The 26,971-nt window shown below is 43.2% G+C and overlaps 2 protein-coding genes across 4 annotated transcripts in view; one reads left to right on the top strand and one right to left on the bottom strand.

Moving 5' to 3' along the window:
• Positions 1 to 7,270: 7,270 nt before the first annotated feature.
• Positions 7,271 to 11,396, bottom strand: RPL6 (ribosomal protein L6). Its single transcript, XM_005237600.4, has 7 exons — positions 11,374 to 11,396; positions 10,391 to 10,657; positions 10,199 to 10,297; positions 9,617 to 9,760; positions 8,549 to 8,597; positions 7,966 to 8,150; positions 7,271 to 7,466 (listed from the first exon to the last, which is right to left on the bottom strand). The coding sequence occupies exons 2-7, from the start codon at positions 10,655 to 10,657 to the stop codon at positions 7,314 to 7,316; spliced, it is 897 nt and encodes a 298-aa protein (XP_005237657.1). The 5' UTR covers positions 11,374 to 11,396; the 3' UTR covers positions 7,271 to 7,313.
• A 123-nt stretch (positions 11,397 to 11,519) lies between these two features.
• The window catches only part of PTPN11 (protein tyrosine phosphatase non-receptor type 11), a 30,748-nt gene continuing 15,296 nt past the window's right edge, over positions 11,520 to 26,971 (top strand). For 2 of the 3 annotated variants that reach the window (XM_055794941.1, XM_055794940.1), the window contains exons 1-7: positions 11,841 to 12,035; positions 16,709 to 16,831; positions 17,997 to 18,191; positions 19,381 to 19,573; positions 20,800 to 20,916; positions 21,407 to 21,520; positions 26,526 to 26,622. In XM_055794941.1, the coding sequence (XP_055650916.1) occupies positions 12,022 to 12,035; positions 16,709 to 16,831; positions 17,997 to 18,191; positions 19,381 to 19,573; positions 20,800 to 20,916; positions 21,407 to 21,520; positions 26,526 to 26,622 (853 nt within the window). In that variant the 5' untranslated portion in view covers positions 11,841 to 12,021. Of the gene's footprint in view, positions 11,649 to 11,840; positions 12,036 to 16,708; positions 16,832 to 17,783; positions 17,887 to 17,996; positions 18,192 to 19,380; positions 19,574 to 20,799; positions 20,917 to 21,406; positions 21,521 to 26,525; positions 26,623 to 26,971 lie in introns of those variants that run through there. The other variant, XM_055794942.1, reaches the window with a different exon arrangement.

Raw genomic sequence — 26,971 nt, 5'->3', positions numbered from 1 at the left:
TTCCTTTTTGTCCCTCTGTGTTCCTAGTATGTGCATGTTTGTTTTTTTCTCTCACACAAACACAAAGCTCCAGATTTCAAATGCCCTTTTTGCACTTTCTGTGTCAATCCAGAGAGAAGCCATGTGAATAATGTGCAATGCACAGAAGCTTTGCCCTGTGCCTGTCATTTGAGTAATAGTTACTATTGTTTCAGTTCTCTGATTCTAGAGGGGCATTTGTTGGGGTTTTTGTGTTTATTTTAAGAAACAGTTATGGTTACCCACCATTTTCTATGGAATTCCATGAAACAGATCTTCATTTCAGCTTAGCAGGACATTCACACCAGTAATTTGAATACCGATTTTACCTCAACATCTCCAGTATAACATTTTGGGGGTCCATCATTCTTTTTAGGGCCTTTATATTTCCTTGTTCTGAAAAATAACCTTCCTCCTTTGTATATCAAGCTTGGCGCCTAGGACTGGTTTAGTACATTTTATCTTTGTATTTTATTTCCTCATGTGAAAATGGGCATTTTGAACAGTAGGATACCATGTATAGCACATGGTTATATCTGAAAGCCCTAATTTTAAAACCAATTACGTCCTAAGTGCATCTGTCAAGTGAGTGGAAAACCTCGATATCAAGTAGGCCTGACAAAATAGATGAAGATATAATTGCTTCTGCTTTAGTCTCCTGTTTTCTTCCTGAGGTTTAAAGCCTTTCCTAGTGCTACTTGGTGTGGTTCTCTGCATCCCACTGACTTGCTCCAATGGACTGAATAAATCATTTTACCTTTGTGTACAGTTTCTCAGTGTTATAATGGCAGTTTTTACCTCTGCTGGGTGTCACAAAGCCAATGTGCTCAGTGTACATGAAGTATGAGAAGTGGTTTATTAGGATCATTAGAAAAAAAATCTGCAGGTAAAGTGCTAGGAACTACTAATTGGACAAAATGCAGAAACACAGAATGTTACCAGAGAATAAATCTTTTAGCTGTACTGTCCTGTACAAATGTAACGGACTACATTCTGTGAAAAACGACTTTACCACTGAAAAATAGGAATAGGAAAATGTTTGTTCCTCATGCCACCTCTGCCAGTCTTCAACATGACACAACTTTTTTATTTTTCAGTATTAAATATTGATATGATCTTAGTAGGGGAAGATTAGAATAATGGATCAGGCCCCATCAGTGTCATCCAAGCATAGACTTTTTACTCTTTTATGTATTTTAGGGCATTATCATAAATTGTATGTCTGCAGAATTTTTTCAGGACAAGAGGAAATGTCATCAAGTTGTGCCAGGCGAGTTTTAGATTGGTGATTAGGAGAAATCTCTTCACCGAAAGGCTGGTCAAGCATTGGCATAGGCTTCCCAGGGAGGTGGTAGAGTCACCATGCCTAGGAGGTGTTTAAAAAACACGTAAATGCGGTGCTTAGGGATGTGGTTCAGTGGTGGATTTGGCAGTCTGGGGTTAATGGTTGGACTTGATGATCTTAAAGGTCTTTTCCAACCTAAACGATTATATGATCCTATGATTCTAAGTTTAAAACACTTCTTGAGAACTGGTATGAGAAAGTGTTACTGCTGTTCTGCAGGTATATGAACACTGACTTCACTGAAATTAAGTTGCTTGCTCAGGATCACACAGAAAATCAATAAAGCTAAGGAAAAAAATTTAATTTCTTTAATCTCAAGTAGCATTTGACTACCATGCTTCCTCTCTCCTTATCATTATTACTACTAGCAAGTATTTATGTCTGGTATAGTGTGAACCATGGTTAGGTCATAGAAGTTGCTGGCTCTGTGTGCAATCTATCATGTAAAGTCATTTCCACTGAGAAAGATAAACATTGAAATAATGGGGGGAAAAACCAGGATAAAATGAGCCAAAAAAGTCAGTCAGCTGACAAAAACATTTTTTGACTCTTCATCTGCGAGAGGGCTGAAATTGGTCTGATCTAAAAAAAAATAATCTGCAAACAACAAACAATGAAAAAGCAACTAAACATGAAAGAAGTGTCATGTTTGGTTGTTGGCAAGCACGTTAAATTCCACATGTAACCATCACAGACCAACCCTCTTCCATGACTCAGTGCAAACGTTGACTACGGCCAGTGGGACTGGCTCGCTTTGTTCAATTAGTGGCTTCCTGAACAATGAGGAAAAAACCAGTGAGAACTATTATGAATAAGATCCTTATAAAAATACGGATTTAATTATTCTAATTGCTTAAACAAAGAGTTGTCAAGTGCTTAGTGCAGACTGTAATGCAGGAGAGCTGGAGAAATCAAATTAACAGATAAATAGTTCTGCTTTTCCGGCATCCTCACATCCCACGCAGGTCACTGGGAACTTCAGATGCTGCCTCCAAACCAGAACAGGAGCAGGAGCTCATAATACTGTACCTATATGATTAAGTCAGTTATGTGACCTACTATTTCAGGACGATAATGATGGAAGAAAGTGTAGTGGAGTTTCTAACTCTCCTGTGTAGTTCTAGATCTCTTAGACTAAGCTTGGTCTGTCTTGTAACAATGTAATAGCTGATAAAATCATAGAAGCCACTGATAATTGTAGATTGGTATGCTGCTTAATCCCCTGAACACCACAGGAAAACAGTGTGAGCTCCTACTTTAGTGGAACTTGAGGAGACCTCATTAACACATCCTTCACAGTGAGAACTCTTCACAGGGTAGAACTCTGCTGCCCAGTTTCAAACTGAGCAGGGCAATTGCTCACCTGGAGTTAGAAAACTGTAAAAACCAGTTTTGATCTTAAAACCCAGTTGATTTTAACAAGGAAAGACCAGGAAGCCCTCTGCACTGAAAGACAAGAAATAAAATGTACTGAAAGAATATGCAGAGAATCTGGAACAAGTTCTGTTAGTAAAATCCATTTGGATGGGGTTTCTAATGTTTGAATCGCTTGAAGTGTGATGGGAATCAGCATTCCCTTGCACTTACTAGAGGGAGGCTGCCTAGGCCAGCTCTTTTCTGTGAAGTCTCTCAGATGATCTTGCCTGCATCTTCTATGAGGCTAAAGCAGAGCTTCTTCCAGGTGGTGAAGACAAAGAAACTGTCCCCAAATTCTATTTATTCCTTATTGAGCTTGTGGGGAGATCCAGAATGCCTTTTTGCAGAAGTGAGGCTGGGTATACGGGTGGCAACAGTTCTGTGAACCACAAGGAGAGGAAGGGCCAGGACCAGGTGTAAATATGCTGGGAGAAAAAGGTTCGGCTGCCCCGGTGTGACAAGGCACCTCAAACACTGCGTTCAGCTTTGGGCCCCTCACTACAAGAAAGACACTGAGGTGCTGAAGCACATTCAGAGAAAGGCAACAAAACTGGTGAAGGGTCTAGAGAACAAGTCTGATGAGGAGTGGCTGAGGGAACTGGAGTTGTTTAGCTGGGAGAAAAGGAGGCTCGGGGAGACCTTCTCGCTTTCTACAACTACCTGAAAGGAGGTTGTAGTGGGGTTAGGGTTGGTCTTTTCTCCCAGATAACAAGCCATAGGACAAGAAGAAATGGTCTCAAGTTGTGCCAGGGGAGGTTTAGATTGGATATTAGGAAAAATTTCTTCTCCAAAAAGATTGTCAAGCATTGGAACAGGCTGCCTGGGGAAGTGGTTTAGTCACCATCCCTGGAGGTATTTCAAAGATGTGTAGAAGTGATGCCTAGGGACATGGTTTAGCGATGGACTTGGAAGTGCTGGGTTAACAGTTGGACTTGACGATCTTAAAGGTCTTTTGCAACCTAAACCATTCTATGATTCTATAGCATAGGTGAATGGGATAGCTGATCACTGGACATCTGGACATTTGGCATATTTTCCTCAACACCTGGTGAAAATGGTATGTGTGGTTGTCCTGTAAAAGTACCTTCATGCTCCAGCCATAGTGTCTTCTCTTAATTAGGGTTAAAACCAAGTCTCACACCTGAGATACCAAAGCTAATGTTCCCTAAGTACTTTGTCTTGCAAATAAGCCTCATTTCTCCTAAGGATCCTAGTGCCAGAAGCAAAGCTACTGTCTGCCTTCCTGAGACTGCTGGCCACCACAGCAGTCAGGACATGGCCTCTCTGGGCTGGACTGAATCCATCAGGTCATCTCACAGAGGCAGCTAATAGGTAAAAATAGGTGTCTGTAGATAAGTCATTGCATCTTATTACCAATTCCCTGAGAAAGCCAACATCCCTCTATCTTTCCTCTCAATAGGATGCTTTATTATAATTACATATCACTTTATTAGGCAGCTGAAGCAAAGAGCACATTTCATGCTAATGAAGTGCTGCTGTGGTTGAGCCTGTCACTATTTTTGGACCTGCACATCTCCAGCACTTTTGATTGGGTGACTGAGGCTTTGGATGTCTCTAGCTTCTTCTGTGGGGGATGCACAGTGGAAAGCAATGACTCAGCTAGCGAGGACTGCAGAACTGTTTACATGCTCAGAATGAGAAAAGCTGCAGGACAGCGAGAACACACACAAAAGCTCTTTATGTGATGGAAGTATTTTTCAGGTAGTGGACAGTATTATCTAGACTAAAAAATCCTTCTGAATATTCACTTTGTTTCTGTGTTGGCTATCTGTACAGTCCTTGTTTTTCCTTTCTTCCATCCTTCATCCCATTTCAGAAGAAAAGCCAGCTTTCACAGCACTCAGGGAAAATATTTTAGAGGTTAAGAGAAAGACAAATCCCAGCTGTCCACTGGCTGCCTCTCCTTACGGAAGACGGGGATTTTGCTGTTGCCATTTTCTGCAGAAAAGCCCGAGGAGCTGCTCAGCACTGTGGAGGCATGATTTGGTGTTAAAATTTAACAGCTAGCACCCCCAAAAGCAGGCCTGCTCCCACACCCCTTTGTGCCGACAGCAACATTCATCTGGTCCCACAGTGACTCAGTTTGGGGATCTCAACCAGCAAGAAAACATTAATTCCTCCCTCTCTCTCCCCACCTTGCACGGCTATGTTATTGGTCACCACCTTGTCAGAGTGACAGGGCTGGGGCGAGGGAGGCAATGGCAGCACACGAGGCCATTTATCCATACCAGGACCTATTAAGATAACTGATTTAATTACCAAATCACTTCCTGACAGCACACTGGAAGACAAAGCCTCCCCTTTCAGTAAACAAGGTTAATGGTTCCAAGTACCATTTCATATCTTCTCATACACAAATGAGGCATGTGTCAGAGCAATCAGCAATTATTGACAATACCATTTTATCTAAATGTCTGGTTACAGACCAGACACATACAGACAGGCTCAGACCAGCCCACAGGACTATTTTGTTACTACAACTTCCCCATTCCAGAGGGGAAGGCAATGATGGAAGCACTAGTACCTCTGAAGACTGCAACTGCATGACCAAATTTGTTCGCAGACTTTGCAGTATCACATGCTGCTACAAACTATTTTGACCCAGAAGTCTCCTTGCTGGTTTTGGACTTTTCCCATTTAAGCGTTCCCACATACAATTTTTACTTTAAGTGAGCTTCCTAAGGATACAGGGTTAAGATCTTTCTCTGGTAGTATCAGTAACCTTATCTTAGTACTAGCAGTGAGATGCATGGAACATTTTTCTCTCTTTTTAGAGCTGATTTATGTTAACAGGCCAGTCCCACCACTGCAGCAAAACCACACATCAACTTAAGAAACCTCTGACTATACCTATTATTTACCAAACCACATAAGACGTAAGATGTAACTCATCACAGACATAGCTCCGATGACAGTGAAAAATAAGGAACATCCTCTCGGAGCACCGCAAGGCAGCAACACGAGCTGGCCACGGGCTCTGCATTTGGACACAGCTTATTCACTGGCTCCCTCTGCTGAACCACACTAATATGTTGGTTATCAAGAGGAAGAATGTGGAAGAGTAAACCAGCGGTAAATACTTCTGCAGTATGTACACCAGCCACCTCAGCTAAGGAGAACCACAAAGCCAGGTATTCTGCTGGTGTCCAAGTTTTTTTGTTGGCTCTGGAGCACTTGAAGCCCGATTCCTCCTTCCCAATGAATGTGGTTAGTACACGACATGCCAGCTTCTACCTCAGCGAGGGCTGTATTACTCCTTTTTCTATCCCCTTTTCATGAAGCTTTTATGAAATCTCTACTCCCTGTCAAGTTTGACCCCATTGGCTACCTTCAGCTAAGAATTAATGGGAAGACAGATGGTGCAGTTATATAAGCCTTGTTTCCTGCATAAGTCTGGCTAAGAAACAGCTCAAGCATGCCAGATTTGTTAATATGTACATCCTCAGTTTCTGTAAGAGCAGAGCTATTACTGCCCAAGCATCCTCTTCCAGGTATCTGGTAACTGACCTCAACAGATAAAGAAAACAGACACGACTAACTTTCTCAACTCACTTTCTGCCAGTTTTTGAGGTAGGAAAATTGCTGAGACTCTGGAAGTATCCCAGATAGAAAAATACTTGCCTTTCACAGAAACAATTTCTGTTTCTTAACTCATTTGTTACGCTTTTGCTTTTTGATCTAAGCAGGTGGTATTCTGCCTGACTGAAAGCGTTACATCCCACATGGATAAACAAAGAACAGGGGGAAAAAAAGGGCCTGCGAAGACACATACATTCCAAATTTTGTTATGGTTCCAGGGATGATGTTACCCTGCAACACTCTGGAGTATTCCCAGTGTTTCCAATTCAAAACACAATCATAGCTCCTGGAACACCCCAAAATGTTGCTGTATTTGCTGAGGTTTGTGGCTATTGATGGATCAAAGCTGTTCAACAGAAATACAATTTCAAAAAATCTGTGCACAAGCTTCAAAATGCTAATGAGTTACTGATTTAGCGGTGTTGCTCTGCCAAGACCTGGTTCTACACAGGATACCTGAAGCACTAGTTTCAGCACAGTAAGGGTGCAGAGAAATAGGCCAGCACAGACATGGGGCTGGATTTTATTCTGCAGTGTGTCCTGATGGGTAGTCAATCCAGCAGTCCTATCTACTACTACTGAAAGAAAATCTGTTGGGGTTTGGTGCATGTTGTGCTGTCCCCACGCCCCCCCCCCCCAACTCATTCATAGTTAAGAATACTGATTTCCTTTTTATACTACATAGTTAAAAAAACCAAAGCCAACAACCACAAACCCCAAATGAAAGAAACACCAAAGCCCATAAATCCAAAACCTTATACACTCAAAATTCTAGTATCTATGTACAGCCACTCAGAATTCCATGCCACAGGCTTATCTGTTAAACAACACACCTTGCAAGATTTATGCAACACGTTCTATTACGGATTGCAATGAAGAGACCAGAAATCCTTGCTTTTTTCCCTTCAGATTTAATGTGGTGTTTTCAGAACAGTTAGAACACCAATTTGTGAGGATAGACTCCATTTGAGAGACAAAATGTAGAACGCAGGTACCCACGGAGCTGAGGCACCTTCTTGATTCGTGCAAGGATCTGCGAATCCACTGCCTTCTGGTCTGACTTGCGTTGCTCTGTTATCTCGTATTTCTAGAAAGTACAAAGAATAATGTTAAAATCCTGCAGAGTGACTTCAGACTCTTCTACGGAGATGACAAAATTCAGGGCAAACCCCAAGTCTGGCATTTTCAAGAAATTATTTCTCCATTTGTTCTAAATATGGGAAAGGTGGTAGGAGACCGGAGGTGGCAGAGAGAACTGAAGCCACTGTTTGGCTTATGTTGCAGATAGCAGAGCCAGCAGCATGCTGTTGGCAGGATCAAAACACTAAAGGTGTTTCTCGGTCAAAAAAGATATTTAACTGGAATAATCATTGCTGCTGTTCTGCTAGGGTTCAAGCAGAAAAGAATCCCCAAATTTTAAAGGGGTTTATCTCAGCGCTGCTGTATTAATTAATTGTAGTGAAATTACCTCACTTTGAGGACCACTTAAAATTCAATTGTCCATTTGTTTCATGGTATTTCTCCTCTTTCCAGCCTGGCTTTATATTAACAAAAGCATGGAAAAAACACACACACACGCTTCTTACTTCTTTCTCAGTGTCAAAGATCTCGCCTTCCTGGTGCTTGGGCTTACGCAGCCTCTTCTTCTTGAAGTACGCATCAGTGAGATGCTTGGGAATTTTCACTCCAGAGATATCAACCTTTGTAGATGTAGCAATAACAAATTTCTGATGGGCCCTACGCAGAGGGACACGATTAATAGCCAAGGGTCCTAAAGGCAGAGGAAAGACAAAAGAGAGAACAAGGTTAGCTTTCCTGGGAACAACCACTGCTTTTACACTGGATTTTTGTGGTGTAGGAGAGGACTAGTCTCTTCCAGAGATGCCTACATCTAGAATCTGAACAATCCACAAAGCCCTTCATCACAGCCTCTAGAAAAGCCAACAAATGCTTCCTGATCTCTTCCAAGTACTCAGATATTGAAGCTTAATTCACCTCCCTGGAAAAACAAAATGTGATTCCACACAGTTACGTGAACACATGATGTGCCATACCACCTGCGGGAGGATCTGCAGCACTACTGACCAGAGACAAACCTGAACTTAAAATCCCCAAATCCACCTCCCCACCCCCAAACAAAAATCATCACAGTTTATAATATTTTTTTACCTGTAACAAGCAAAAGGCCAGTATCAAGCTGCTTCAAGAAGACAACACGCTGAAAAGAGAGGAGATGTGACATCAGTCCTCAGGTCCCAGCACTCTCAAATACTGCAACCAAACCAGGACCATCCCACCTCGGCCTGTCACTGGTGTCGTGTCAACATCGATAAAGCATCCAGGCACGGGTGCAACAGTGTGCCTTGAGAAGTAACCACCACCTAAGCCAAACTACCGACATTTCTCACAGTTACCTCATCTATGACAGATCGCAGCTCTCCACATGCTTCATCATTCAAGGCTGAGCAAAACCAATTAGTACATTTCTTTAATCTTTGCCTATTCTACAGGATGACAAGACAGCCATCCTGTCACCCAAATTCTTTGTATGAGGTAAAGGCAGGAACAAGATAAAAACAAGATAAAGAGGGGCACCACAACATATCACACTGTCACAGCCACCCCCCAGTTGTGTTTTAATCTTTCTGGTCATGTTCTCCTTTGAACAGCATTCTTTTAAGTAACGGGACATTAAAGCCAATAAATTAAAGAAAATAAAGGATGTCAGTTAAGACCTATTAGTAAACATCATTAAGACTAAGACACATCTTAATATAACAATCAAGTGTTACCTTGATAATTAGTTCAAGATTGAAAATGTAATTCTTCCTTTGCAATACCTAGTCTGAGGTCCTTGCTGCAACAATAAGAAACTGGCATCGCCTCTGCTATTCTGCAGTGCAAAGTTAGCTTGACACAAGTCTACATCTTTTCTGCATTGCAGCAAGACTCCCTTAATTTTGTCTAAGCAACTGGACTAGCCTGTTTGCCTTCCAGCACGGTGTAGAACATTAGTTCTACATTAGTTCATAGGACTGTTTTCCCTAAAGACAAGGGAAAGCATCTAGACAATTCACAGGAAAACTGATTTGCAGATTTGTTATCTAGTGGTTGTTGAGTAGAATCCTGTGAAATTGGCTGGTAAATTCATGGTACCTCAGCTCAGTCAAAACAATTTCAGCACAGAAATGCTGCAAAGCCACTCTAAGAGTCAACAGGAAGGACGTTCCCGATTACCTTGCCCCTGTGACGGCCGGTCAGAAGGATCAGAACAGTTCCTGGAGTAATAGAGGCCCGCAGCCGCCTCTTGTGCTGGCAAAAGGGCTTTTTGCCGTGACTCAAAAGCTTGCGAGGAACATCTTCAGTGGGATAGTACCTGGGCTGGAAGAAGAGGAAAACAATGTACTACCCTGTATTCCACAGGACAGAAAACTTTCACTACAGTTTAGATTCCTTCTTTCGTAAGAGATACTGTTTCCCTAAAGATGACTTCTGGAAGATTTTTCTTCTGCTGCAACCAGCAGAACACACTGAATATCTTCTGTAAAATTACGCAGCAGCGGAAGTTCAGACCAGTTCTGTATTTCTACACGTGCTTCTGCTTCAGCACAGCAACACAAAACGGCAGAAAAGAACCCACTTGTGCCTACTGGCTGTTTTCTAAATGACCAGCATCTCCCCAAGAACGACAGTCGCTGGGTCTGTATCTCAAGGATACTGCTGACAGTTCAGTGAAGCACGGCACCAGGAGGCACATCACCTAGTCAACAGTTACACCTAACAGCATTAAAGTGCAAACATCCGAGTTCTTTTCCTTACCATTTTGCGGATTTTAACCACACGGCTGCCTCCATTCTTGTCTCCACCCACTGGCTTGGTGATGGTTGCACGTGGCTTTTCTTTCTTTTTCTTTTCTATCTATAGGCAAGGAAAAGGGAAAACATAATGACATTTCAAACCAAGATCACCATGAATATTGTGATTATTTAAATGCCATATTTATTGTCCTACCTTTGTTTCCGGAGCGGTGTACTTGCGCTTGTACAATGCTTTTCTGGCATACATGGCTGACCGAGAATATCTCCCGATACCTCGGGCCAGGACAGGGTTACGGCTGGCATGATGCCTCCTAACCCTCTTCTTCTTGTCACCTGCTTCCTTCTGGCTTGTTTTCTGCTCAGCTGGCTTCTTCTCAGCAGCTTTTTTCTTGCCTGGCTTCTTCTCACCAGGCGCTTTTTCGCCTGGCTTCTTCTCACCGGGCGCCTTCTCACCCGCCATCTGTGGATGCAAATAAAACAGAAATTATGATTTATTACAAGATACGCAGAGGAGCATCTAAATCACAGAAACAAAATTAAAGAATCAGAACTTGATCCTGTATGCCATTCTAATAGCTGTCAACCACCTCTCACAGCCGTGGCTGATCAGGAGTCAAAAACCATTCTGCCCGCTGCACGCCCATCCATAACGTGGAACGCTCCTCTGTGCTACAGCAGCTGCAAGCTCGCCGGGTGCACCGAAACCCTCCCCAGCAGGAAGCCCCGGGAAATACCAGCACCTGCCGAGGCCACCTCCGCCCCGAGGCTGCTCTCAGCCGCCCGGCACTCAGGCCTCCTTCGGCTCAGCCAGAGCTGCTAGGCCCCGCCACACGGCGGGGCTGCGCCGGCCTTCCACGGCTCGGCCCCCCGAAGCCTCCAGCTGCGGCCTCACCCCAGCCCTGCTCCCACTTCTCCGCTGGGCACCGGCGCGCCCCGAGAGGCTCCGGCCCTGCCGGTCACGGCCCTGCTCGGCCTCCACAGCCAGCCGCGGCCTAGCCTGTCCGGAGGCGACCAAACCGCCCGTTCCGCCCCCATATAGGCGCCCGCGCCTCATCGCCGTCTCCCCGAGGGCGTCAGACCGAGCCCGCGCGCCCAGCGCAGCCACCCGAGAGCAGATGGCAGCGGATGCCGCCCGCCGGGTCCCGGCCCTGCCCGCCACCGCTCCGCCATTCTTACCTTCCGGGGAGGGAAAGGGACCTACATCCGGGTACAAGCGGCCTAAAGAGAGCGCGGCGTCTGACGTCAGCGCGCCGGCCGCGGAGCACGCTGGGACTGGTAGTCCGGCCCGGCCCGGAGCAGCCCCCAGTTACCCGGGCAGGGGCCGGCGGGTCGGAGCCCCGGACACCCGCATCCCGGCACCGAGGGGGCGGTGTGGTGGCCCGGGGATCCGGGAGCGGAGCTCGCTGTCCTGCCGCTGCCTGACCCTGTCTCCGGCTCGGGGCACGGCCGAGGTAAGGCTCCGCGCCCACCCCCACTCTGCCCGGCTTCGCGGGGCGAGGCCCCGCAGCTCCGGTGGCGGGTGTGTCCAGCGCCCGCTGGGCGGCACGGGCCGGCTCCCGGGGGCGCTGACAGGCCGCCCCCGCCGCGGGCCGGTGGAGGCGGGGCCGGGCCGTCGGCGCAGGCCGATGACGGCGCGGGCGGGTGACGCAGGGCGGGCCGCGCCGCGCTCCGTGCGCCTCCGGGGCCTGAGGCGGCCGTTGTTCACGCTCCCTTCAGGGCGCCCGTAGGCCGCGGCCCGCGCCGTGGGGGCTCCCCCCATGTGAGAGGCGGCCGTCGAGGGGGGCGGCCGGGCGCACCGCCACCCGCCGGTGTTGCGGGAGGAAAATGACATCGCGGAGGTGAGCGGGAGGGAGCCGCGCCGAGCCCGGCGTGGGTAGGGGGCGGCGGGCAGGGGGCCGCCTGCCGCCGTGGTGCGCAGCGCCCGGGCCCCGCAGCGCCGGCTCCCGGGGGGCCGCTGGGCCAGGCCTGCTCCCTGCGGCCTCCCTGGCCGGGCAGGGCCTCCCGCGCCCCACGGCTGCGGCGCAGGGGCAGCCCTCCCCCGGCTGCCTGCAGCCGGTCCCTGCGCCTCTCCCCGCCCGCTCCTGGGGTGCGGTGGCTCCGCTCCCGTCGTCGTGGGGCCGGAGCTGCCGCCTCGGCTGGAATCGGGGCCTGGCTGGCCCGGCTCCCCGCGCCTCGCCCGGCTTTCCCCGGCGGGCGGACCCTCGCCCAGCCGGCGCGGCACGGCGCCGGGGCGCCCTCCCCGGCCTGGCTGGGGGCCCGGTGGGGCGAGGGAGCCGGATGGCTTCGGGGTCCGCCGCCGGCCGTGAAGAGCCCAGAGCTGCCACGGTAACATTGGCTCCGGGGGAGGGGGTGCGGGTGGCTGTGCCAAGCATGTGCACTTGAACCGGAGCTAGGAGATGAATTTTATCCACCTGGCATCCCACTCAGTTCTTGGTCCAGTATCCCAGGCCAGGGAGGCTCGCGTTGCTCTCTCTAGTCCAGCGCTAGTGATGTTACTGAAATTAAAATGCGAGCCAGCTTTCAAATGAGTGTTGGTAAGCTGACCTGATCTGGGCTCTTCGTTTATTTTTCTTTTGGTCTGATCTCAAAACCCTGTGGCGTTCGAAAATCAGGATGATAAACAGTTGAATCTGTTTCTTTGTTGTAGCTTCTCGCTGTCCTTAACGTATTTTGATGTTTGTCTGTGTTAGCAGTCCTTTTCGGGCTGAGGTTAAGGTAAATGTTAAGACTTACAAGGACTTACTGTCATAAAACCGAAAAAGACTGTTATTTTATTATCTAACATACCAATTCTGAAATTTGATACATCTCTTTAAGTAATATCAATTAAAGTATAACTTCTTCAACACTGGGCTATTCTCTTCCTTATTCTGCTTAAGATGGTGAAACTAGATGGGTTGATTTTCAGTCTGTGGCCATTTATAGTTGAATTTGGATTTGGGGTCTTCGGAAGCCTGTGGAGGATCTCTAGCATATATTGTGTTTTCTGCATGTCCCTACTCGCACGTCGGAAGATGTGTGAAAGTTACCTTTTGGAAACACTTGTGAACTTCCTCATTATCGGGAGTAATCCTCATATTCTGCTCAGAACTTTAAATTGTAACTTGTGAAGGAGGCTGAAAAAAGATGAGAAATAGAAACTGATGAGCCTAATTGGAGTAATTAAACTACCAGTCACTGCCTCCCTGAATGCTGTGTTTGTGACAGTTGAGACTTAGAACTGATTTAATCTCTCCTGGTCTTGAAAAGGTGATTAGAAAAGCCCAGTCACAGTATGGAAAAATGTATTGATTTTTTTTCTTCTCTCTCTTCAGTTTGGTAAGAGAAATATGCTGGCAATGTAGGACTTAAAAATCCTGCTGTTTTCTGTACTATGCTAAAAAAATAGAGAATTGTATTGAGGCTGTATTTCCTACCATGTGTTATTTTTCATCAAAAGGTGTCTTGCTCAGCTGATATCCCCTTAGTTTTGTAATTGAGACTTCTGCTATGTCACTGGTTACTTTTCTGCCAGCATTTTCATCTTACTGTAAACTAATAAGAGACTTGGAATGTTATGCTGCTGAACCCCCCAACTCAGAATTGCTGTAAGGAGTATTCCATGCATAGTGAGGGCAGCTAGTTTAATTAGAGTGTGGGTTTGTGTGCATTGTGTTACTTTCTTGATTGTACTTATTGGCTGTGATGCCCTTTGCTTGCGATAGCCTCTGCACCTGCTCATAATAGAGATTGGAGAAGGAAAGCAGAAAAAAAAAGTCTAAAATGCATTCCATCCCTATAAAAGGCAGCGTAAGAGAAGGTCCTCTATAGGGGTTATGTTACTGGTATCTGTGTCTGCAGTCCCCTTTGCTCTCTCCTCCAGTTTTGGAAGGGATGTAGCCACCAAGGTTCAAAAGCACACATGTGATGGCAGTACTTCAAATGAAGCGATCTTGATCACCGGTCCGGAACCATTTAACAGAGATCACTAACACCCCCATTTTTCTATTTGGGGTGGCTGACAAATGCATCTTCCTACTCAAAGCCAAAAATACAAAGATGAGAGAGCAGGAGTACAAGTTACCATTAGAACAAAAGTTACGTAAAGTGCAACAAGCTGCATCGGTCTCCCAGATGTAGCTTTTCTTTTGCTATACTTACTGACTTTTTGCCATCTTTAGTGGGAGCGTATGTGTATGTGGGGGTGAGATTTTTTTTTTTTTAAACAACCTGTTATCTTTTTACCCTCTCCTTTAAGCACAAGTTATTTGTAGTCCTGTCTGTTCATTAAATTATTGGGGTTTTTTTCTGTTATTTTACACCTTTTAACAACTTGTGTGCAGTTACTTCCAGATGCATTAGGGTTTAGGATAAGATATGGGAGATATATTAATTAAAGGTTATGGAGTGTCACTATATAATAAATCTGTAGGGCTGATTCCAATAATTTCTCCTTTGGGTTTTTATACATTTTTGATATAAATTCAAAACCTTTCAAAGGTATCTCTTGAATCTTGTGTGTATTCAAAAAGCTTATAAACTGTTTAAAATGTTGCTGCACTTTTCTTTGGTTTGCTTTTTGGTTTCTCCTAATGGAAGTGATATTTTAGGGGTGGAAGTGTGGTAAATACATTATCAGCTTCTGCAGACCAACCTGTTATATTCTGAAATACATTATTTAATGTTCAGTTCATCCTAGGTACTGATGCTTGTGCAGTTTCTTTTGTGAGACTGCATCAATCAGAAATTTTCTTGATCTTTGAGTAGTCATTAGATAAATGTAACATTATTTATTAATTTGTTCCCATTTGCTGCAGTAACTTGAAAATATTTTTTTTTATTTTTTTTTCATGACTTGTGCTGCATAGGTTTGATGATTTTTTTGTTGGTGGTGTTCTTCAGTTAAAGATATGGTAGTAGTCACTAGTTTTGCTTGGTGCAAGCAGAATATCCTTAACTAGAAAGAAAAGCAAGACTGACAAGAAGAGTCACTTACTTCTGAAATGGAATCACTACACAAGTAATCCTAATTCCAATTTGAATGACTTGCTAGAGGTCTGGATATTCTAGAATCTCTGAAACTCTCCAGAATGTTTCCATGAGAAACCATTTCTAAGAGAATAGGCTGGACAAGGCCTGGGTAGGAATATTGTCAACTTTTCAGTACAGAAGGAACTGCTGAAACAATTGAAATAATAACCCTAAATTTAGACATGCACCCTCATGTTTTGCTGTTTTAGCAATTTAGCGTGAAATGCTGACTGTATCAGGAATGATCAGAAATGCTATTCAATTTTTTTTTAGATACAGCACTCATATTTGTAATGAGATTAGTTGCAGAGTCTTTAGCCTTAATGTTTTGCCTTACTTTGGAGAAACAGAGAACCTCGGGTACAAAGAGGAGTAGTCTGTGTTCTTTCTGCACGTACAGATGTGCATTTTCACTTGTGACCTGCGTACTGTCTGATTTATGACAACTCTGAAAAATAAAGGTGATATTTTAATTGCCAAATACAAGTCAGACAAAGCCACTAAAACAGTTCTTAGTGGCTGTGTTCACCTCTGTCCCTGGACTATGTGGTAGCATGGTTTTGGTTTTGGTTTTTCTCCAAGTTTGTCTTCTAAAATCATGCCTTATTAAAACCCCCTTTCATCTGGAATACAGAGATGTAGTTTAGTACTGCAAGAGTGCAATAAAAATCCTTGATTATAGATAAGAGAAAACGCAGATGTGTTAACTGAATGGCTAAGAGTAAGTCCCTCAAAAGTTAATGCCATAGGTGGGGACAGTGAGCTTCTTAGATACAGACCATATACAGTTCTCCTTTGGCAGGGCACTACATTAGTCATTCGGAAGGCTGTTTGTGGGTGGTGAATATCGATATGAGATTCCTTGGTGTTTGTATTTAAGCGGGATATATTCGGAGCAGAGAAATTGCCATGGTAGTTAGAAGACGGAGCAGTGCTCTTGCATCTGGCAGCGGTCAGCACCACATTCTTTTGAGGAAGGTGGAAGAAGACTGGGCAACTGAATAGGTTGTCCACAAGTGAAGTTCCTGCCTGACCCGCATCAGCTGGTGGTCAGCCTGTGCCCTAAAGCATGAGGTTTTGTTAAATTTTTAACTTTAAAATGTTGTCAGATGTCACTTTTGTTTTGTTTTTAAGTGGTTTTCCTGATTGTCTTTCAGTTTCATTGTGTGTCCTGTCTACCTGTAGTAAGGGAAATCTATGACTTGTGGTGTCTCTTTACATTGTATACCTTTGATATCATTTTAATCCAAGCAGTCTGAGTATGTATAGGTATAGCCCTTTTGCTTACAAAGCATCTCTTACCAATATATAAAATTGCAATGTAATATGAAATTAATAATTTATGCTTTCTGTTAAGATAGGAATTCTTATTCATTTAGGAACAAAACTCAGTACTTCCTGGTTTTGAAGCTGTTGGATTGTTCTGTTTAGTCTTGTCATGTGATGATCTTCTATTTATTTATTTATTCTATTTATTTATTAACGCTCTAACCTCTTATAGATGGTTTCATCCAAATATTACTGGGGTGGAGGCAGAAAACCTACTATTAACGAGAGGAGTGGATGGCAGCTTTTTGGCACGGCCCAGCAAAAGTAACCCTGGAGACTTCACGCTCTCTGTTAGGTAAGTGTAAATGTCTTTTGACTTTCTCCCCAAACTGGTAAGGGTTTTCATCTGATGCTGTTCTGTGGGGAAAGAGTTGTAGATGAACTACTTGTAGAGATGAAAGAATGCACGGATCGCTTTTTAGTTTGTTTGCTTTTTTCCCCCTCTTCTTTTTCTCCCGTTTTCCCTGAAGAGGTTCTTAAATACTTTTACCCAACTTGGGGAAACTGTAGGTTGGAGGGCAGTGATTTCTGATTCTGCAGAGACACAGAAACGTTAAGGAGAAGCACAAATAGATTAATAAAAGCATTACTTTTAGCCCCTTAAAAGTAATCTTTTTGGTAACCATGTGAAAGTAGCAGAGATTATAAGAATTACTGATCAAGCATGTGCAAGGAAATGCTATCCAGCCTCTTTTCTTACAGGAAAAGTCAGCAAGTTTTTAAGGGCAATGGTGGTGCTTTTCCAGCTTCCAAAATGGGCCTTTTGTAACACTTGTCCCCTGACGCTGTATGTGTAGTGGTTAGGGATGGGGAAAGGACAGCAAGAGGAAGTAGATAAAGGAAAAGGGAAAAGTGGAATTGGTGATAAGAATTGCTTGGATACCTTTGAGATAATGAGCCTCGTGGAACAGAAGGGGACACTCAGAGAGCTGCTTTTCATTAATACTAGAGGCTGTGGGAGCAAATGACTTGCATCAGGCAGAGGCAACTGTTTAATGAAGGAGAGATCTTGGCAGTTAGTGTGAAATTCTAGGGAAAGGAGCAAACAGGCTTTGATGGGTGTCTTGAGAATGCTGAATTCTTCTCCCGCCCCTCCCCCCTGCCCTTGTGCTTGTGTGTGCAGTTCTTGGGGGTCTGAGGGATTTCTATTGGAGATCTTGAGGCCGCAGAGCTTACACTGGCTTCAAGGATTCCTTCATTACGGAATTAAGTTTCTTTTTTTCCTATTCTTCCTGACGGTTGGACAGACACTTCCCCTTCTTGCAAGCCACTGAAATGTGGCTGAAGCACACTTCAGAGGTGCACTAGCTTAGCTATTCTGCAATATTTCAGTTGGAAAGTGATGCAAATGTAAGTATGGATTTCTCTAACTCGGACAACAGAACGCTAAATATATAAGTGATTGATTAGAAATCAGCTGACTTGTGTGGTTGTTTTCTTCCCTTTGTTTCAAATATTAGACGAACTGGAGCTGTCACCCACATCAAGATCCAGAACACAGGAGACTACTATGACCTCTATGGAGGAGAGAAGTTTGCTACATTGGCTGAGTTAGTCCAGTATTATATGGAACATCATGGACAGCTCAAGGAAAAGAATGGAGATGTTATAGAGTTGAAATATCCACTGAACTGTGCTGATCCTACATCTGAAAGGTCAGAGAAATGGTGGTGAAAAGCTCAGTGTCTGTGCACTTCTTCATAGGGGTAAACACATACATTTATTAGCACTACAATCAGCTTCCATTTGATGAAAGGGTGGCCGCTATCTTCTGCTAAAAGTGGTCCCGCTGGTTTCCACAAGGTTACTTGCAAAGTAGACTAATAAATGTGACTAAAAGGTAAAGCAATCCAAGCCTCAGAACCTGTTTTCTTCAGCATTCTTCCTGGTGTGCACAATAATAAAAAAGAGAGCATAGTTCCCTTTATTTTTACTGGGAGAACGTTTTATTGTAGAAGTTCTCCTGAAGCTGCCTGGAGCTGTTATAACTGCAAGGAACTACCAGGTATGTTTCTGGGCATAACTTTATATGATTTTTCCAGCAGTGAGCATATGTGTAAGAAAGTGAATGATATGAGCATCCTCAGATTGCTCCAACTCATGTTTTAAGGACATGGCTGGTGAGGAGGATCTGGGACTTAAGACCTGACATATACTCAGGAAGTATGCATATGTCAGAAATAAACCTCTATGGCCAGTAGATACCAACTTGTTCCTAGAAGTCAAAAACTAAGGAAGAATATTAAACCAAGTTCTCTTACTCCTCAGAATGGCTTGTATTTAACAGTAGTGAGGAGGATTATTGCCTTTTTGGCCATGTTTCTTGAAGAAATGATACTGGTGTGATTATCTTGTCCAGTACCTAATGTGATGGAAAGGTAATGTCTCAAAAATAAGTTCTCCCAGGTTTTTCAGGGAAGCGTGTCTTATGAAAGAAATAAAAGAAGAATAAATGCCTTGACTGAAGAAACAGTTGCAGTGTAAGCCTGTGTTTATTGGACACCAAGGAGTCCATTTGGATTGTTGTAAAGATTCCAAATCAAAGCTTCATTTGAAGCTTGTGTGACATGCAGATTTCGGCGCTTAGGGAAGTGCTTGCTTCGAAGTGTTTCTGTAATCACTCATGTGTATGTACATGTATGCTTCCAAGGCATTTTTAAAAATTGTTTTTATAAACTGAGCCTTTTGTAGACCAGTGCATTGTTGTTTAGTGTACATAAACTTTTTATATATAACAATATATTGATATACTATAATATATTTATATGTAATATTTAGAACAAGCAGATTCAGACATGGCTGGAATGACAAGTAGGGTACCTGTCTATTATCTTACTTTAAAAGGTGGTTTCATGGGCATCTCTCTGGAAGAGAAGCTGAAAAACTATTAACAGAAAAAGGAAAACATGGAAGCTTTCTTGTGCGTGAGAGTCAAAGCCATCCTGGGGACTTTGTTCTTTCTGTCCGGACAGGAGATGATAAAGGAGAGAGTAATGATGGAAAGTCTAAAGTGACACATGTCATGATTCACTGCCAGGTATGATGAAGCACGAGTTTCTTTAACAGGGCTACTTCCATGGGCAGTGGGTTTATTCTAACAGGAGGGCCATCTTGCACCTCACTGCAGAGAGCTGAATACATTTCCCCTTTCCCTGTGGTACTGGGTGTGCTATATATCATCTATAAGTGTTTTATTTTTTTTGACTGCTTGCCTGACTGAATCATGTCGTACTATACTATGCTGTCAAGTACCTTCTAATAGATTTGCTTTTGATTGCATCAGAAGTCTGTCTCAAATCCTCTGCTGATGGAGCCTTTCATGTTCATGAATCTTCTTAAGTGAGTTGCAGTCTCCTGGATGAATTATATAAAAATATAAGTAATTGGACAAATAGAGATCTATCTGAATATGTCTTTCTCCTGTCAGTTTATAAAGTTGCACCTGATAGATGATCAACATTCTGTGAAAATTTTGCGTATTGAATCCAAGGAACACTTAATGTGAACCTTGATTTTATTATAGGTTAGTTCTTCACTGAAGTATTATTAAATTATAGTCTTCTGATATTTTCATATACGTCCATGGGTTGCTCTTAAAAAAAAAGATTTTGATTTTGTCATTTTTTTTTTCTTCTGTTAGCCTAAAAGACAGTGCAACAACTTAATTGTTTAAAAACAACTAAAATGCAGTAATAGAAGTATTTTGGAGGTAAAATGGCTTATCAAGACTAAAAGCTAAACTACCAGAATGTCTACCTTTTTTTTTCTTTTCTTTTTTTTTTCAAGAAAACCTCTTTGATTTGCAGTTAACTACTAGTAGTAGTTATGATATGGAGGAAAATAACTCAACTCTGCTTCCTTATAATAGGGGTGATGACAGTCAATACCAGCCTTTCAGGAGGCAATGATACTCTTTTAGGAATTTGAATTGATTTATAAAGCTATTCCCTGGATTCTAATCATGTAGCTCAGGTAGTCTGCTTGAGCTGACTGAACCTCAGTTCAGAAGGAATCAGCCCTCCTGAAAAGGCAGATAAAATGATTTTCAATTAGATGACAAAAAGGGAAATGCCCTCCTCCATAGTTTGTATGTGTGTTTCTTTTTATTAAGGTTCTACCATCCCTTAGCAGAAGGGTCTTACTAGATTCTTCTACATATTGTTTTGGAGATAATTTGTTGTATGTTGCATAGTGTAAAGATGATGTTAGTGTAGATGTCGTTGTATGAAGCGTGTTTATTTTGATAAGCATCTGTCTTTTAAGGATCTAAAATACGATGTTGGTGGAGGGGAGAAATTTGACTCTCTGACAGATCTAGTGGAACATTACAAGAAGAACCCTATGGTAGAAACTTTGGGCACAGTATTGCAACTCAAGCAGGTGAGTGAATGGAGAAGACACCACTAAGCTTTGTTACCTTTAGAATATATTGTTGAAGTGCAGGATTTTCTGTATGTTCTGAGAGACATGAGGTTTTTTTCTTCCATAACGCAAAAATGAAGAACTAAACTTCATGGAACCGGATGAAGAAGTCAGTCATTTAAATGGGAACAATTTCTTATGTGCCTGTGAAGGGACAGACTCTTGTGTCTCTGATGCGTGCAGAATTTCTCGGTTTCATTGTGGTCCATAGGGACTGCAGGACTAGTCCAGATATGAGACAACTTAATGTATCGAAGACCAACCCTGAGATTTCATCTTAAAGCATTTGTTCCCTGCCCCCTTCCTGTCTACTCTCACTGCCCTTCATTGTATGAATTATAAAGTTTTGCAGTCCAAATACATGCCTGGATCCTAGAATTTGTGTTTTAGCTGTCTTCTCACAGTTGTCACTTGTTATACCTTTGTTTAATATTTGTATCTTTCTTAGCCTCTGAATACTACCCGTATTAATGCTGCAGAGATTGAAAGCAGAGTGCGAGAGCTAAGCAAGCTAGCAGAGACTACGGATAAAGTCAAGCAGGGCTTCTGGGAAGAATTTGAGGTACTTCATTACTTTCCAAGTGTTATGGTATTAAATCTCTACACTACAAAGAAGTTAGGTTTGTTTCTGCCTTCCTGGCGTTTTCTTATCTCCTCCTCCATTGCTTCAGATCCCTGTTCTTGCTCCCATCTCCTGTGTCAGGTACAGTGTGTGTTAAAATTTTACTAGTTCCACTCTTGTGGATTGAAATATTTACCTTTTTTCCTGATTCTGATAGGTAATTAAGTTCTTTAGTGCTATTCATTCAGTACATAGCACAATCCCTCCTGAATATCCTCCCCATCGTGAGAGCACCTTACTACTCTTATCTGGCCCACCAGGATGATTAATTGGGTTTGTTCCCATGTTCCTTGTCTTCACATGGACAGAAAGAGGTCTGTAGGCTGGATTAACATTTCTGGAGGCCAAGGACCAATTCCTAGCCTACATGACTCTTGGTGACCCAAGTACCAGTCCAGTAGTGGTATCTGATGCAGTTGGAATATGTCAGATGCATTGTGCTTATGAAGGGAATTGCCCATGGTTTTTTCATTCGCACTGCTGTGTTTTAGGAGGTTGGGTACCACTGCTTTAAGGAAACGTCAGTGTGATTTCTCTGTCTGTAAATGCTCTTGCCCTTGAGTTTGTGGCTTTTTGATAGCCATTTTTTTGGATCTTAAAATGATTGTGAGGCTGTAGCAGTAGCAAACTCTGAGATAAAGCAACATTGCTTCATTATATGTATTCATACATTATATGTATTCCCTGGACTCCTGGAGATTTATTTTTGTTTTGTTTCATTGTTTCATTTCTGCCTGCAGCCAAAATTCCATGTCCCTCCCAGAAAGTAGCATTGCCTTTCCTTCTGTCTTGCCTGTGCACCTCTGGTGTGTGTAACATAGCTGTGCTGGCCCAGCTCTCCCCTTCTTTGAAATCCTAACAATTTCAGGGAACTACTTATGCTTGAAAGAGCATATGGCTGAAACTGTTAATTTCTCAATTAGAGCAAATCATGAGTGTTAGAACTAACACATTCCAAACTACTTGCATCTAGCCTGGGTCCTAACCCGTCTCTGACAACTGGGGTTGCTTAACAGCTGCATGCATGTGATGGCCATAGCCAAAAGTTTGGAAGTTGTCTTAAATAGAATGGGCTGGTTTATATACCACACAGGTGTAAGAAAACCACAGTGGAGTCGGGAATGCCACCAGCAGATGGCAACAGGAAACTGGAAAGTCCTGATCTTTGACAGAGACTGATTTGGGCTGTGTAAGGCTATTTTGAGAAACTTCTTGAGTAGTGACAGATTTTCAAGCAGTTGTTCTTGAAGAAACTCCTTTTTTTGATCAGACCTATACATTAGCTAAATGTACTGTCCAGTCTGCTCTGTGATTATTGTCAGGAGGAGAAAAAGGAATCCATGAAAAGTAAAAGACTCTTACTAAAGAGGTAACGTATTTCACTACAAATGTAGGTGTAATATAAGAAGGTGAGGTCATGTCAGTGGGGAAATCATAAAATGAGGACTAAGCTTTCTCCTTTTTCTTCGCCTGGGCCCAGTGTGGGGGGACAGTCCTTGATGCTGGACTGCTGAATGGTCCAAACCCCACCTGGAAGGGGAGGCAAGTCAGCAAAGGTTACTCTGGCCATTGCTGAGGATTTGGGACTCTGTTTTACCTTAACTGTAGAGCGGTGGATCCCTTGGGGAGCAGTTCTCATCTGTTGCTTGTGAACCTTGCTTGGAGGTAAACTGGCCCCAACCTTTGAATCGTTTTTCTTGCGGAATTCCACATGTGAACTTTGGCGTGGGGCCTGAAGGGTCAGGAGCAATAGCCACACCTACTCTAATGGCTGGGACATGCGTATGGGAATGAACTGCTTTTGGCAAAGACTAATTAGTGGTGTGCTTTATCATTAACATGACACAGTGGATGGTAGATATGAGGGTGGTGAGGTACCATCACAGGCTGCCCAGAGAAGCTGTGGGTGCCCCATCCCTGGAAGCATTCAAGGCCAGGCTGGCCAGGGCTTTGAGCAGCCTGGTCTATTGGAAGGTGTCCCTGCCCATGGCAAGGGGGTTGGAATAGATGATCTTTAAGGTCCCTTCCAACCCAACCCATTCTGTGATTGTGCCTGTCATCACTGTGTGGTTTGGCCTGAACATGCCTTTGCAAGTGAGCCAAGCCAAAGGTGTCTGTTGGCTTCCCTGGAGACTCTAAGCATACTTTACTTTTATTCGGAGGGCATGAAAAGGAAAAAGTGTGCCCTGTTGGCTTGCTCTTCTTGTAATTGGTGCTGGCTTACTAGAAGCTATGTGAATTAAATCTTTTTGGTTTTTATTGAGGGAAGCACTCTTGTGTGGTGCATTTTAGGAATGGATTGTTGATCTGTCAAAATACACCTAAGCTATTGCTTGACCCTTATGATGTCTCTTCTGACCTCTGGTCTTTTGAATGAATTTGTCTTGTAATGGGTTTATCAGTTGGCCTTCAGAAGCAAGGTGTTTTCCTGTCTTGTGACTTCCCTGAAGAGTATTTGCTAGCAAGCCAGAAGTCTTGCAGAAAAAGTAAATGTAAGAAATGAAAGCTTGTACTTGTGAAACATTCCATTTCTCTTTCCCCTTTACTGCTGTTAGTGAGGTCAGTGCTAAAACTTATTTTTTTGCACTGTGTTTTTTGGAAATGAAATAATCTTGTAGCAGTTTTAGTGTCATGCTTTTTCATTCAGCTCAGGTAAGCTATAGCTGTCAGCCTTGGTGGCAGGGGACAAACTCCAGGTTGTCTGTGGATCTCTGCCTGTGCTGTTTTATGATTTGGCAGTCCAGATGGTAGTTATAAATTACTTGTCTGCAGGCATATTTAAGAATGTACCTCTTGTCCCATGAACTAGTAGACAGACATGTTGACAGTCCTTGTAATGTTTTTGCTTCTGAAAAATGGCTCTTTGGTGAGCTTAATGCTTGGATGTTGTTGTGAAATTGAGGACTATGTTTCAGATTTATTGTTACACTGTGTACATCCCTTAATGGGCTTGTTAGAAGTCGCTGCTGCTCATGGATCTCTCCTCAGGGATGCTCAAAGCAATAATAATTAACTATGAAAGTGAAGATGTGTTTGAAGCTATGGTTTCCACACACTTAATTGTTTCCATTTTTTAACCTGCTAGAAAAGTTTAGCTTTCAGTTCTTTTGCTTGGCGTCTCACTTGGCTGAAACTCAAAAGTGTTAATATTAGGTAAGGGTGCTCTGTGATAATGGCACTTGAAAGTCTTGCAGCGTGGCAAGAGGTGAACCTAGTGCAAAGCGCAGTTTCACCCATTGCTGGTACTCACAAGCAATGTTTTGTGGGGATGTGCTTTCTGTCTTTCGCTTCACAAGCATGAAACCTTGCAGCTCTCCTGTATTGCTTTTGTTCTTTGGTTTCCCTGCCGGGATGAGTCTTATTGACCAAGGTCGCTAAGTGAGGCAGTAACAATAGCAGACTTAAAAAGAAGTGAGCAAGTGTCTGACCTGCCCAAGCTTTAAAGGAAAAAGCAATCTCTGCAAGAGTATTAAAGGTGGTAATACCTCAGCTTCCAAAACCTGAGTGTTCCTTTTAGTCAGGCCAATACTGCTTTGGGGATTAAAACTTGGAACAACAACATCATGGAGATTCTCGTCCTCCAGCTTCTTTGCAAGTAGGGAGATTTGTTACTAAGCAGCATGGCTGTGAAGTATGGAATTGCTGTTTTCCCTGTCATATTGTGAACCAGATGCAGAGAAATTAGTTCCTTGCCAACAGGAGAAGTCCCCACACAGATGTATTGTTTCTGCACTAGGATGGTTTATGGATAACCCTGTTTGTAGTTACCTAATGCCCCCCCTCCTCCCCCAACAGTGTAATATGAGGAGGTCTGTGCAAAATCTTGTACTGGTTTAGTGAAGTGGTCATGTGTTGGTAGGAGACAGTAATTGGAGCACCTAAAAAGTGGTACGTGGCAGTGGTGGTGGGTTGTACATGGGCATTTTTCCTGTCTCATCCATATCTTTGAAAAAAATGTAGCATTCCCATGTGGACTTTTGTTTTTGGGGAACAGACAGTAATATCTTCCTAATATTCTGCTTCTAACTGCTGAAGGGCTTTTCACCGTGCTTGATATTTAAATACAGTTGCTTCTGTTGATGTGCTTTGGGTTTTCTGTATGCTCCTTCCTCCTCTTTGGTTGTTTTGAGTTGATCTGGCTGCAGCTTGCAAGGATTTGCTCATGTGGCATTGATGTAACACAGCCTTCGTAATCTGACTTGTTTCGGGGGCTTTCTAGTGGTGTTACTACAGACTCGCTGTAGCTGAAGGAGAGGAAGAAGGCTGGTAAGGCCTGGAGGAATCCGGTACAGCTCAGGTAGAGAAGCACTGGATCACAAAGTGCTTTACTCCTTTGCAGGTTGGCAATGTTTTAAATGCATTAGTTATTAATCTGTATTGGTGCTAATGCCCTTTCAGTCGTTTACCAGCTTGATTCAGTGAAAAGGAGAAATGCAGTAGTACTCCTAACTTTTATGCTTGGTGAGAAAGACGTAAGTGTATTTGGACAAGCTCTGTAGAATGCTGCTTGTGGTGTTTGGTTTATTTAGGGTGCCTTTTAAGATGGATGGATTTCTGCAGCCAAAATTTTGTTGTGGTCCTTTGTTACCAGTTTCCTTGCAGTGTTTTACAGCTGAAAGCTTTGAGGGAGCAGCTTGGGTCTGCTTGGTCAGAACAGTATCATGAAGGCTTGCCGGTTATAGTTTGGTTTAAAGAAGCTTTGAATTCATAGGTGTTTATTAGGTGGAAAATAGTTTGCCTTGTCACTCACTCTCCAGTGTTTCATAATATACCTTGGAAGCAATGCTGTACGAAGTCTGAATGCAGAAATCCAGTACCTCTCTCTCTGACTCTCTGTCATTATAATCGAGTATTATCCTTTTTGTGGGAAAGGATTGCTATAATGATGGTAAAACAGTCCATACTGTTTTTATTAAGACTAGTTGTTTGTGCTGTTTTCATTTAGACTTTACAGCAGCAAGAATGCAAACTTCTCTATAGTCGTAAAGAAGGTCAGCGTCAGGAAAACAAAAACAAAAATAGATACAAAAACATTTTACCCTGTAAGTATTGATTTCTTTCATTATAATGTAAGTCTGCTGCTTCGCTCTGCTTTATTTTCTTAGCTTGTAAATACAGGGTTAATTAAGCACCACCCTGCTTTTTCTTCTCTTTACTGATAATTCCCCCTCTTATGTTGTCAGTATTAGCCCATGCAATTTCCAATTTGTGTTCGAACATATGCACTTTGTAGATACCAATATTTCAATTCCCAAATACTGTTTTTATCTTCATCTCCATTTAAAAGTGTCAAATCCCGAAACTTATTCAGCAAACTGGAATGCTTAACTTTAAGAGGATTAATTTGTGGTACAAAACTGCGTGGTACAAATCCAGGGGCCATTTGCCTTG

This window comes from Falco peregrinus, chromosome 2 (genome assembly GCF_023634155.1).
Source record: "Falco peregrinus isolate bFalPer1 chromosome 2, bFalPer1.pri, whole genome shotgun sequence".
Lineage (NCBI taxonomy): Eukaryota > Metazoa > Chordata > Aves > Falconiformes > Falconidae > Falco > Falco peregrinus.
Note: the sequence above shows the minus strand (reverse complement) of the source record. Positions and strands in the feature narration are given on the sequence as shown.